The sequence below is a fragment of the Apteryx rowi genome, unplaced genomic scaffold, assembly GCF_003343035.1.
Source record: "Apteryx rowi isolate R43461 unplaced genomic scaffold, aptRow1 scaffold_223, whole genome shotgun sequence".
NCBI lineage: Eukaryota > Metazoa > Chordata > Aves > Apterygiformes > Apterygidae > Apteryx > Apteryx rowi.
The window spans coordinates 142,885-156,085 of record NW_020448564.1 but is presented as its reverse complement, the minus strand read 5'-3'; the positions used below and the strand labels follow the sequence as shown (position 1 = coordinate 156,085).

General features: G+C 48.6%; 1 protein-coding gene across 4 annotated transcripts in view; it reads right to left on the bottom strand.

Moving 5' to 3' along the window:
* Positions 1-13,201, bottom strand: part of LOC112965723 (TGF-beta-activated kinase 1 and MAP3K7-binding protein 1) — a 38,649-nt gene that overhangs the window by 9,047 nt on the left and 16,401 nt on the right. Inside the window, exon 1 of one of the 4 annotated variants that reach the window (XM_026064997.1) lies at positions 1,749-1,769. The exons of 1 other annotated variant lie outside the window; for it this stretch is intronic. In XM_026064997.1, coding sequence (XP_025920782.1) covers positions 1,749-1,754 — 6 coding nt within the window. In that variant the 5' untranslated portion in view covers positions 1,755-1,769. Of the gene's footprint in view, positions 1-1,748; positions 1,770-6,295; positions 12,258-13,201 lie in introns of those variants that run through there. 2 more of the 4 variants (XM_026064998.1, XM_026064999.1) reach the window with 2 other exon arrangements.

Below are 13,201 nucleotides of genomic sequence, written 5' to 3'. Positions count from 1 at the left end.
CCCCCCCCCCCGGGGGCGCGCGCAGCCAACGGCCGCGGCACGCGCCGCTTCCGAGAGGGGGCGCCACAGCCCCGCCCCTTCCGCTGGGAGGGCGGTGGTTGGGCGGGGGGTGGTGCGCACTCTCCTCCCCGGCGGGGGCAAGTGGGGCAGCCGCACTGGCAGTGTGGCGTGGTGCTAGTGTTATGCTCTGCGCTGCTCTGTATTTATATATATTAATATAAACGAATAATTATTAATTAATTAATTAATAATTAATTAATATATTTATATAAAATTTTCTCATTTCCCTTTCCTCTTTTCTCAGGCAAATTGAGACATTTCTTGTTTCTTGCCTGGAGGCCATGAGTATTGAGAGAAAGAAGCACCCTTCTACCATCATTGCAAGTGTGTGTGGAGGAGGGAGGAGAGGCAGAGTCATGAGGAATCCTATGAAGTGGGGTTATTTTGGGCACCAAATAGCCCTAAGCAAGCCTGGCAGCCAGTTGTGTTCTGTGCAGTTCTTAAGGAAGACCAAGTATGGTTAAAACCAAGGTACCAGCTGTCAGCTGCACTCTTGGCCCATAGATACCACAAGAGGCCTCCACTTTCCTCAGCTTGGAATTCCTCTGCTGCCAAGGTGGTCAAGGTCCTTTCCCAAACGCATTTACAGGCCACAGCAAGGACTTAGTGGGACCATGCCCTCAGGCCAGCRATGGGAAGGTGTCCAGAGCAGCTCATAGGTGCTTCTCAGTATCCACCATAGTTTAGAGCAGTCCTTGGTAGACTGGAGTCAGACACAACAGCAAAATCACTTGTAGTTTGTCAAAGAGCTGGATCAAAACTGCTGGGACCGTCTGAAACACCCCTCTGCTGGCATGGAGTGCCAGCAGAGCAGAACCACTCAGGTTCACTATTCAGAAAAATTTGTGGGGAGCGCTTTGCAGGGGTGACAGCTCTGTGCCCTGATTTCCCTGCTCAGCCCTGACAATGTGCCTGACTGGTCCTCTCTGATCTGTGCCACAGGCTTTCCCATCTGGGGCGAACCGGTGCCTTTCCAGCCCCTGTGCCCCAGTGTCACTTTTCCGTATTCTGTCCTATTATGACACAGAAAGGGCACAGACTTCTCTTTGCTAAATTTTCTAAGTCCACTAGCCAACACTTGCAAATTCCTTCTCCATCTGGATCATGATCTGACTGAGACCTTTACTAGGTGGGGATTATGTTTCCCTCCTCCATGCTCTTCGCTAGACTTGCAGGCTGAGGCCTTCCTTTTTTGCCCTCCCTGCCACCTTGATTCTCAACTATCTTGACTGAAACCTCCCTGCAAGGTGCTGTGCAACTGCAAAGCAGGGCCAGAGCTGAGCTGACCCTGGCTGCTGAACTAGTTCAAGCTGGAGCATATCTACATAGGTGTTGTGAATCCACTTGTTACATGTCTCTATGCCTCTCACTTGGGATGTGGAGGAACTTGGGTGGGAATACTTGACATCTGTGTATGTAAAATGAGCGCTGTTATTGAGCTCTTCATCTAGACTATATTCTGTGCCATCTCCTGTCAATAGATTCCTGTAAGTAAATTTAGGCCAACACATTCACTTTGCTGTTTCTACTTGAGTGATATAGACACAGAGATAAGTGATTTTGCTCTTCTTTAAGAACCTAACTTTGCCTTTCTAGGCTGAGGTAGACAGTTTCAGGAAAGACAGTTTCCATTTAGCCAGCCCTACTGAACCAGGAGGGAAGAAACAGGAATCATTCCCATCACTTACTTTCATTGTAAGTCAGTTGAAGAGCCCTCCAGGTGCGTGACTGTCATCTCTTGAAGTGAGCAATGGCAGGCAGACTGGCTGCAGCACCAGGGCTTTCTGGGAAAAGCACATCTCTGTGTGAATCAGAACTGAAGGGTCTTCAACATGCCAGACGTGCAGTTTTAGTCATGTGTAGCAGTGCAGTTGTGGTGAGGGTGGGAGTACTAAGCAGTCTTGACTTCCAGCAGTCACTTGATACTCTTTTAATGACATCTTTGTGGCAAATATATTAGGTTCAGATGCACTTCAGAAATAATTGCCAGTTAATTAACCTCATTCTATAGAATGATGGCTTTTGCTGCAGGGACTCCTGCCAGAGGATTCCAGCTCTCTTCCTGTAAATCCTTTGTCTATTGTTTAATTACATCTCTTTCTTCCAAATATACAAAGAGTTCATATCCTTTTCCATTGTGCAAGACACACAAATTTTCAGCCAKTCAAGCAGACTTGGATACACAGGCAGGATTAATTTTTTTAAAGGTTATATTGTCCAAAGATGGAAAAAAATGCTGAATCTAAAACCTCAGTCTACAAACAAGATTCCACATGTTTAGCTTCACATATAAGCTTGGTCTCACTGATGTCATTTGAACTATTCCTGGTTGTAAAGCTGTGAGTGGGTACAAGTAATTATAGGAATGGGGCCTGAGTCTGCTTTAAAATTGAAATTAGGAGTAACAGATTTAGAATGAATAAAGATTTGTTTTCTTACCCGTATTAAAAGCTCATGGTGCTGCAGAAACCCGTGTAGAACAGCACTGTCTTTGTAGTTAAAAAGCARCAAAGAGTTACCTGCTTTTAAACACGATGTCACTTTTTTTCAGCATTGCAGCAAAAGCTTATGCTTATTTAATGACATTCAAGGCTGCAGTCATGCACCTTGATGAGCATGGGCAGACCCTGTCCTTGCACAGAGCACCACTGAAATCAGCAAGGCTTCGGATGTGCTGAGACCTTCCAGGGTGTATCGCATTGCAGGACTGGGAGTTTAGGAGTCATTTTTGTCTTCTCATATGCATAAATGGCTCCTACTGAGACTAACAAGAGTGGGGTCTGTGTGTGTGTGTGTGTGTGTGTGTGTGTGTGCGCGCGTGCCGTTTTCCTTGTTTGTACAATGATTAGTCACCTCTTGCATTTAAAAGTGTGCCGTATTCCTAATTCAAATGTGTCTGGCTTCAGTTCTTACTCACTGATTATTGTCATTCTGGCTTATCTTTTTCCTTCCCCTTTGGGCTGGAACACAGACCTTCTAGTACAAAACATTTTCACATGGTGAAAATACTTGTGCCAGATTCTACCTGGATATTGCTGTTGCTCTGCCACTTAGTCTCTACCCTAACCTTGAGCAAGGCGCTTAACTATTTGCTCTGCAAAAAGAGCATGATAAGACTTACCAAACAGGGCTGTTTGCAGTGCTAAATGGTTACTTGTCCAGCATTTTGCAGTCTTCCAAAGGAAAGCACTACTGATGCTTGTGTGTTGCTTTGTGAATAACTGTTCACAGAGACCAATAACTTTATGCAGCACTTGCAAAATGAAATACTGCACCAACAGAGTTTTTGTTGGTTGTGTTGATCAAGCTTACTTTTCCCTTTATTTATGCTTTTTATCTTTAGTAAATCCTCTCAGAAATTACCATGTTGTATGAGACAGCCAAAATCTCCCCAAGAATACCCAAGAATACAGAATACTGGCCATTGAACCTCATCCACACACAAATAAATTCATCTTAAAACACAGCTCCCTCTCTCATGTCAGTTTAAAACTCCCATATTTCTCATTTCTCTCTCTCTCTCTTTCTCTCTCTCTCTCTCTCTCCTTTTGTATTTATTGTTTCTCACTGCTTCTCTATTTCCAGTGCTAGGGATTATATACACAGCATTTCTGGTGCCAAGCTGTACTACCGCCTTCCTGTTTGTACAAATGATTTCTCTGTAGAAAAGGAAGTGTGGTCACTCTGCTGGGCCAGTAGATAAAAGATGTTCCCTGTTAAACAACATGCTCTGGGGGAGCACAATGTCAGTAGGACAGCCCCTGCAAGGTGCTGTTGTAGGCGCTCAGAAACTTTACACAATGAGAAGCAATTATAGGATTATCAGCAAAAGCCATCACATCATTTAGTTTCTCTCTGCTGGTCACAAGTGAGACTGGTTTAGGGAGATTTTTTGTCTGCCCTGTTTTGCTGATGATGGAAGCTGGGGCTGTGGGGAAAGTCGTGGTTTTTGGCAAGGCTTGCAGGTGGTGATATGGAAAAGGGTCACTCAGGCAGAGCCAGCTTGCTGCACTTGCTGTGTTCCTAYAGCAGAGCATTACAGAGACTGATGGTGGAAGGGGTGGTACCGCAAGCATCACACAGCTCCTCCCGAGCTCTCCCCAACTCCCTCTACCAGCTTCAGCCTGCTGCTTCCCACAGGCCCAGATGCCCTGATGATCCTGGTTCCTCTGTAGGCCACTGCTTCCAGGCAGGCTGGAAAGGCCAAGAAATAAAGATGGAGCAATAGAGGGAACAACCATTAAGGAAGGAAGGGGAGCTGGAGGTAGAGAAGACAGCAGCTTCCTTCCTCCAGCACCTTCCAGGGAAATGGAAGGCCAAAGTGGAATAGCTACAGCCAGGAGAAGGGGAATGGTGAGGGAGAGCTGATGCCCRAAGATAAGAGAGAGCAAGCCAATATCACTGCAAAATTGATTTAGTAAAGAGCTGTGAGCCAGTTCAATTTTTTGAAGGAGGGAAATGGAGCTGTTACAGTTGCGCTGAAGCGTATGATTTTATTGAGTTCCACCATACACTAAACAAAGCCTCAGCTCCTGGAGCCCTGGGATTATGTGAACATTTCATTTTTTTAACTTTGTAACAGAATTGTGTTTCTAGATTTCAGGGCTGCAGGGAAAAGCTTCAAAACATGACTCCTAAGAGCTTGAAATATGAGAAAGCAATTAAAGAGATTTCAAATAATTAGAAGAAACAAATAAACTCATAATGTTGGATCCTTATTCATCTTGAATGCTTGGTTTTGGCAACATTTTGTCTCACGAGTTTTTAACTCTTACATTTGCCAACACAGACATTTTTCTTTCTGTGGGTAGGATATTTCCTCAACACTGCCATGGCACAAGCTAAGAACCCACAAGCACAAGCAAATCTTTGCTTTCTCCAAGCAAAGATTGATCAAAGGACAGATAGGTATATCAGCACTTCTGGATGTAGTCTTATGTGAAAGGAAGCTAGGAAACTCAGGAAGGAAAGGAAAGCGTGTGTGTGTGTGTGTGCACATGTGTGCATGTGCCCACCTGTGTATGCATGAGGGGAGGCAGTTTCGGGGACTGGATACAGACTGTTCACCATCATGTTCCTCTGCTTATTGCCCCCAAGCTGCACAAGGGTAGGCACATGTGATGCTCAGGTATTCAGATGATGGGTGTATTAGAAGGGGATGAGAGAAAAGCTTTATCTAAGCACTGGAGGGGATGGCATTTTGAATTTTATTTTTATTGCACAGCAAGTTGAAATGAGATCCATTTTAATGATAGGGTGTCTATCACTGAAACCCACTATCTGTAGTGTCTTGAGAGCTCTGATTTCTCAGTATTTTGTTATGTTTTGAAAATGTATACTCTGCTAGACATCTGAGCAATAGTCACACATAGGTGAATACAGGTAAAGATGCATCAAAGTAATAAACCCATCTTCTTCCCTGGGTGTGAAGCTACTGATGTTTACTTTTGTATGGGTTTGTATCTTATATTCCCATATGTTCCCCATCCGTATCTCCTATGACCTTATCCCTTTCACAACAGAGCCCACTTCCCTCCCCAGTCCCTCACCTCTCACATGGTACTTCCAGCTCCTTCCCATGTTTTCCTGCTGGTTATGTAAGAGACACTTGACAGTGTGGATGGTTTGAAACATAAGCTGAGCAAAACAAGGAACTGTTAGCTCCCCTTGAAATGTCTCTCTCAATAAGGGCTGTTATTTAAGTCTCTCTCCTCCATTCAGCCACTGATTTTCACTAAACCTGTAGGAACTTAGTACCTTGGGCACCATCTGCACTGTCACCAGGAGAAGTGTCGGCGTGGGTGCCCCAGCTCTTTGACTGAGGTGGTATCCAGACTGCAGGGCCCCAGGACCCTCTGGGCCAGATGGGTGTGACCCCACTGCAGGCCATGGCAGGCCCACAGTACCCATCGCTGCTCTGCACTTAGGCTTCCCTTGCAAGGCAATGCTTTGACTTGTGCCAGAACAGCACCTGGATGCATGTGAACCTGTAGGCAGTATGACGAAGGGACTGAGACATCAGGGTGAAGGCGAGTGCTCTGGTATCAGAGTTCTGGGCCACGGTCCCCTCTGACAAACTGGGTTAACGCTGGCCAACAAGTTATCAGGCAAGTCCTGYCTGTCAGACATAAACCAGCGGGCCAGCCAGGTGGGAACACGTGAGCCTTGCCAGGCAAACTGGGCTAAAAAAGCCACCCTTTCACAAAGAAGAAGAAAATCCAGCCCATTTTTGATATAGTTTGGTTATTTTGAATGTCATAACTTTATTGAGACACCAGTAGTTACCACCTTCACTTTGTTAACCACAAATATATAGGACATTGTAAACACAGGTGCCAAGGTGGCAGGGTTCACTGTAGTTGGGTTTAGAATGGACGGGGTGAGGGTCGGAGGGGAGGAGGGGGGAAGGGACACTCGGGCTTAGACAAGTCCACTCTGGGGATCCTGTATGCGGCAGGCCATCCGTGAGTCATCGTATATACGTATATATGTATAGCTTTATATTATACATCTTTTTAAATATATATATATAATATATATACTATACACAGGCAGTAATGCTGCAGGGGAAGGGGCAGGGCAACCCAGATGTTGTTAGAGATGCCACAGAAGCAGCAGAGTTGTCTGGATGAATGGTTGGACTTGCTGCGTGAGGTGGCCTCACTGGGCTCCTTGCCTTGGTCACCACACTCTTGAGACGGGAGCAGAGCCTCCTATGGGAACCATCCTGCAATGCTGCCTTCCTGGGTCCTCCCAAGCGCTTACGAGGGTGCAAGATGTGGGGCCAAAGATGGCCTCCTCCCCTGAGGGAACTGGCAGGAATAATGTGGAGGGGAAGGGTATACAATGAGGTGACAAACAGCATAGTGGGGATGTGTGTGAGCTGGGGACGGGGGAACCTTGTTCCTCAATACCCATCAGGAGACTGAAGTGATAGGTAGAAGTGGAGCAAAGCTGCATCACCTCTTTGCCCTTCACAGCCCCAACTTCCATAAAACAGTCCTTTACTTGGGGGTTTCACAAGACAAGAGGACATCAAGGGACCCATGCTCACAACAGGGGATGGCATTTGACTCAGCAACATAATCCTCTGTAATCCAGCCAAACGGCGGAGAGGGGAGAAAGCCTTCATATCATTTTGCTTATATGGCCTTCCCTCTCATCTTCTAATCCCTAGAGTGGGACTGATCTCACCCATATTTAGGATCTAAAAGGACATGTCCTAGCCAGCTGCCCAGGCCTTGCCTATGGCCCTCAGAAATAGGCAGCGCCTTAACAGAAATGCCTCAGGCAGACCAGAACCTGCAGAACCAGCCTATACCATGGGAAACTTCATTTTAAAAGCTACATACAAAGAAGGTGAATCCTACCCCCAGGCCTGTTGTCACCAGGCCTCAATGGCAAAGGCTGAAAGGAAGTTAACCTGAGGAGAATATGCCTCCTCCTATGAGCAAAAGCAAAAAATTGCTGAAGTATGTACTATTATAAAGCATCCCCTGCCACAGCAGTCCCTGTCCTGCAACTTACAACGAGAAGGAAAGGGACAGAGAGGTGGGAAGTAACCCAGGATGAAGCCACCTGGCTCATCTCCCACTGACAGGCCTGCTCTGAGGGAGAGGCCCGTTCCCACCTCAGGCCCACCAGAACCCATCAGTTACATGAGGGAAGCAAGCCAAAGAGGATGCAGAAAAGCTTCCTCAGTTGTCAGCCCCAAAGGATGTTTAGCCACCCATGCAGCTTTAATGGGAGAAGGGACAGGTAAGACAGTCCCATGCTATACCGCAAAGCAGACCCCTAGGTTAGACAGACAGACAGACAGACACACAGACACACACACACACACACACAGGTATGGCCCATACCTCCTCCCCATAGGCCCAGTCCTTCACCCTCCTGATGAGTGGGGACAAGCGATGGCCAGTTTCTCCTGGAAAGTACATTGCATTTTTGTGCTGAGGGCTGGTTATTTATAGCTTCCTCCTCTTCTTGGTTCCTCCCTTCCCACCTCACCCAAAATGAAAGCATGAAGGATGATACAGATGAATCTGGGTGAGTACACTAGTTTTTCTCCTCCACCTCATCTTTTTTTCTGTGCCCTCCCCTGGCAGAAGAGACGGACTGGAGGGAGTTCCCCCCACAGCCATAGTCATGACAAATCTCTCTCAATAAAGTAACCCTCTCCCAAACCTAAATATTAGGTTGGTCCCACAGAAGAATAAGCCCAAGGGGCTTCCTTCTGAAAAATACCCTTCCTATTTACAGTACTGTTTTCAGAGCCACAGGGCAAGAGATGTGCCAAGTTCCTCCTCATGCTTCAACCAGGCCTACTGCTGCCCCTCTCCTCCTTCACTAGTGGTTAACCACAAGCAAGGGATGGCAAACCATGGGGAGGGCTGCCCACAGCACAAGTCTGCAGGCAACGTCTCAGCCCCTGCCATGTCTCTTCCTCACCCCTGTAGGCAGGTCTAGCAGCCTTGAAAGCTCCAGATAACAGGTAGAAATTGTGCCTATGTACAATGGAGAAAATTGCCCTCCCTTTGGGGCCTGCAACTCTAGGTTTTCTACCCCTTTCCTGTCACGGTGGGAGAGCTAGAGAGAAGTAACACTAGAAGGAGGGGAAGGACCGGTAACCCAGATGTTTTATGCTGTCCTAATGGCAATCCTGATGAAACAGGACTCAGCGTCCTCCAGACAAGATGTTCACACAGCCTCAAGGCAGACCTGTGTCCCCTCCTCCTGACTCCTGAAGGTGCTACAGGGAATGGGTTGAACACACAGAGGAAGCACCTATGGGTTTGGGGTCTGCTCCTGATCTCTGCCACTCAGGCCAGTGTTACCTGGACCAGGCTGGCAGCCCGGGAAACGGAGCTCCTTACTGCTGCAAGACATACCCAGCCTTGTGTTTCAGCCTCTTGTGCTCTGAGAGGTGTCTGTGCTGGGGAAAATTGTCCAGGTGGCTATTGCTGAATTATTTCCCTTTAGGGACACTGTCTTCTGGAATAAACATTACTTCTATCCTGGAATAAAAAGTGTGCTTCCAGATCAGCATCTCTACTTGAAACAAAATCACCAGGAGTGTGGAAAAGCATCCATACAAGCTCTGTCTGGCAGTCACTACTGCCACCTAGGTGAGGCTTTAAAGACAGCCAGGATTTCAGATGCTGCAGAAGGAGCACTATGTAAGGTATAGTAGGGCCAGTTTTCAGAGTGCTCAGCCTGACCCCAACCAATTTTGCAAGGACAGAGGAARTTTTCCCATTTCAGCTCACCTTGCTGAACCACACACTAAGACCTCCTCCCCACCTGAGTGGGAAGCAAAGCACAGAGCTCAGCTGGGAAGGCGCAGGACCCTTTACTACTCGGTTACACCCCTGTATAGCAGCCAGCCACAGGCTGGCTGTCATAGCAGCAGTATTTCTTGCCAGGGGGAGTCCTGCTCCATTCCTGCATGCTACAAAGATGGTGTCAGTGAGAGGCTTTGCAGTTTGGTAGCAGAGGAAAGGAGGAGGATTCAGCAGGGCATGAGGGAAAGTAGCTTTTTTCTCCTCCTCCTCCTCCTGCCCATGGCGAAATGGCAAAGCTCTCCTCTCCCTCTGATTAGACTCCCTCAAACAGCGCAGCTGGGGACAAGGACTTCCTAGGAGCACACCTCCTCCATCCTTCCTCCCACAGAGCCTGCACCTTGATGCCAGGGACAGCACAGCTCCCCTGTCCTGCCTCACTAAACACAGTGCTAATCTGAGAAGAGTTGCAATTAGGACATACAGATCAGGGGAAAAACACAACCAGCTCAATCCAAAACTCAATCCAAAAGGACCTGGGGACAGAGTGACTCTCGTGGCACTGTCACTCTACTCTGTCAAGTCTCTTCATTTAAATCTACAGATGTGTCTGTGGTTTTGATTGTACCTGCAAATCCTCCTCCTTCCCCTCCCACTTTATCTCTCTCTGCTCCCTCCCCTTCTTCCCCCCTGCTCAATACCATTCCTCCCCAAATCCTCTAAAAATAAAGCATCCCTCCCTCACCTGTGTGCATCAGCACGGGAGAGAAAAGCACCTTTGTCTTTGCACACCTACGTGGGGACCCCTTTCCCACTCCCCCACCCACCTACAGCCCTCCCTCCACCCTCGCACGCCTGCATGCTAACTCTCATGTCTTCCCCCCTTTTGCCRCCTCATGTTCCCCTCCCTGAGCAACCAGGCCTTGGGCCCAATTTGGATGCTCCCCCACATCTACTCCAGCCTTTAGCAGCACCAGCTCTCCTAGGAACTCCTTGGTCCCTGTTTCCTCTCACCCCTTCCTTTCCTTCTCTAGTGCCTTTTTCCTCTGCTCTGCTGGTGCCATAATCCCTCTCTCCTGTCCACCAAGAGAATGAACTAGATCCTTCCTTCCCGTGGTGAGGGAAGAGGGAGAGAAGGGAAGGGGGGACCCTTCTTGTTGCGACACAGTGACACATTTGGAACAGCTTGGTTCTGGCGGGTAACTCTGAGGGCAGGAGAAGGAAGAAGTAATGGGGCGCTTTTTTTCTTTTTTAAAAACAATAAATAAAAACAGATGACCCAGAAGGCTGGAGCATAGCTGAGAGCCACCTCTTGTGCCACTATGCATGTGTCTGTTTTGTGCCTTGGCTTTTTGCCAGCAGTGGGAAAGGGGCAGAAGGGAAAGGGGAGGGGGAAGGGGCATCGGTGGCTCAGTAGTTCTGCGTTTGGTACCCTTGTGTCTCAGTGTCAAAAGCATCTGCTGGAGGGGGCTGCTGGTACGTCCCCACCATATCTGTAGCATCCTCCTCATTCGTGTAGGGAGCATAAGGCATGCCGGAGTCCTGACTTGGGTCCATGTAGTCCTGGGAGAAGAGGGCTGAATCGGCACCCAGACGGAAACGCTGATACGCCAGGAATGCCTGGCCCACCTTTAAGGGAGGAGGTACAGGAAAGAGATGGGAAGCAGAGAGAGGACAGGAGAAAGAGAGGGGGAATGTACCGAGAAAGAGAAACAAACAAAAGTGGGGTTAGTAGTGGTTACAGATTAGTGGGTGAAGCCCATCTGGAAGATCACTGGTAAAATACATCCAAGAGCAAGGAGACTTAGACTGCCCCTGAGAAAGTGTGAGCCCRCTGGGAGAGGGAGGGGGGTGAACTAGGACAGCCGTGACTCCAGCTGGCTGTGTGTAGCCTGCCAGGGCTCACAGCTGTCTCTGAGGTGTGCTGGGCATCTTCTGCCCAGTGATGRGGCTTCACTGACATGGCACAGATGATTGCAGAGGCTCAGACAGCCTGTGGATATCCAGTTAAGAGTTGACCCTGGGGAGGCAGTCTGCCTCAGCTTCACCTCAGGAGGTTCATCTGCTGGACTGGATATATGAGCCATTTCACCTGGAGCCCCCAGAGGCCAGGAAGGAGAACAGGATTTGATTCGTAGTACTGAGGTAGTGGTCACCCCCAAAAAAACCTTTCACTGCAGTTAACCAGCCAGTATCTGCAGAAGGCAACACAGACCTTGAGAAAAAGGGCAGGGAGGCAAGGCAGCCATTTCCGAGACTGGGGTGGTTAACAAGCGTGCTGCTGCCTCCTGCCTCAGGCACTGGAGGCAGACTGCTCTTTGGTGGATTGAGGGAGCCTCAGCACAGGGTTCAGCATTGCTGAACTACCCCAGCACACATGGCTCATCTTCCCAGAGCATCCCTGATAGAAGTGAGCAGTCTAGCAGGTCAGGGACTGCCCTGGGRGAGAGGTTTGGGGAGAATGAGGGGTGGGGGAAATGGAAAAGATGTATTAGTGGGAGCAGATGGTGTCTCCTGGCTAAAATATTAGGTCTGATCAGTCATTGAGAGAAAGGCACAACAGTATTACTCAGGATTAGTTAGGGTGCAGGTGAGGCAGAGAAGGGGGGCAGAAGAGGAGGAGAAGTTGTCAGTTCCAACTCCCAGTGGGAAACTACTCATTCAGTGGATGGCCTGGTCCATTCCTGTTCAAAGGCCCATCTCACCCTGCAGTGATGCCATACTGACACCCATGCTCAGGGAGTTGGAAATGTCTGTGCTCAGTGACCTCCTCCATCTGCAGCCCCTTCCCCCAAGCTCCCCCATGAGTGCGGGTAGTTAAGGCAGCAAGGATGGGGAGTTAGGGAAAAGCGTGTTGTACTCTTCCTGAAAAGTAATGTCTCTGAGTCTCCGGAAAGCCAGAAACGTGAGGGAGCCCTGTGAGGAGAGAGAGGGGTGTGGGGAGGAGAATCAGTATGAAAGAGCAAACCAGAGCATTTGAATGAAATAAAAAATGAAGGAACTGGAGGAAAGGCTGTCTGTTCAGCCACCTGCAGCCCATGCACAGGAGAGGACCACGACAGGTGACAGCATTCTGCTTAGAGCATTCCTCTGAAAAAGAGTCCTGGGGGACCCCTTGCAAAAACCTTGAATACCATCACACTTTTTGCCAGAGCCTGAGGAGCACTGCTGTTTGCAAGGGGCCTTCAGCAGCACTCAGAGCACAGGACACAGCTTGTGGGGGGACACACTTGTTGCTGTCCCTTGTCTCCACTGTCATGTTGGCAAAGGTGCTGGCTGCACAACTCTCACAACCCCTGGCAGCCCCCCTCCTTCTATGACAGCTTTGTTGTGTGACAGCACCCTTCCTATCTGGGCATAACCGCCCCAAAATAACACCTTTAGGGAGAGGAGAAGATAAAGCCACAGGGAATTACACAAGGAGCACACTTTAGCTCTCACATACAGGCTCTTTTGCAGGAGCCTATGTGTGGAGGGCTGATAAAATATCTCCTTGAACAGATGTACCCAAGGCACTCACAGGGAAACTGGCCTAAAATGCTGTCCTGTTTGGTCTCTCTTATCACTACAGACAAAAATTACTCCGAACTAGGGCTTTGGGGGCAGGGATGAAATTGTGGATAATATTTATATTGGACATCATGGTCTGCCCAGGCAAGGAATTGCTGGGGAAAGGGAAGTCTTAAGAGACTCCACCATCATTTTCCTAAGTGACTCAGTGAAGCAGAGCTGCCATCATGGGAGCAGACTGTGTCGTGAGAGCTGTAAGGGACACAGACTGCAGCCTCTTGTGGCCACTGGTGACATTTCACCTGATGAGAGCAAAGCAGGGAGAGAGATGGATGCAGCCCAAGGCCTGG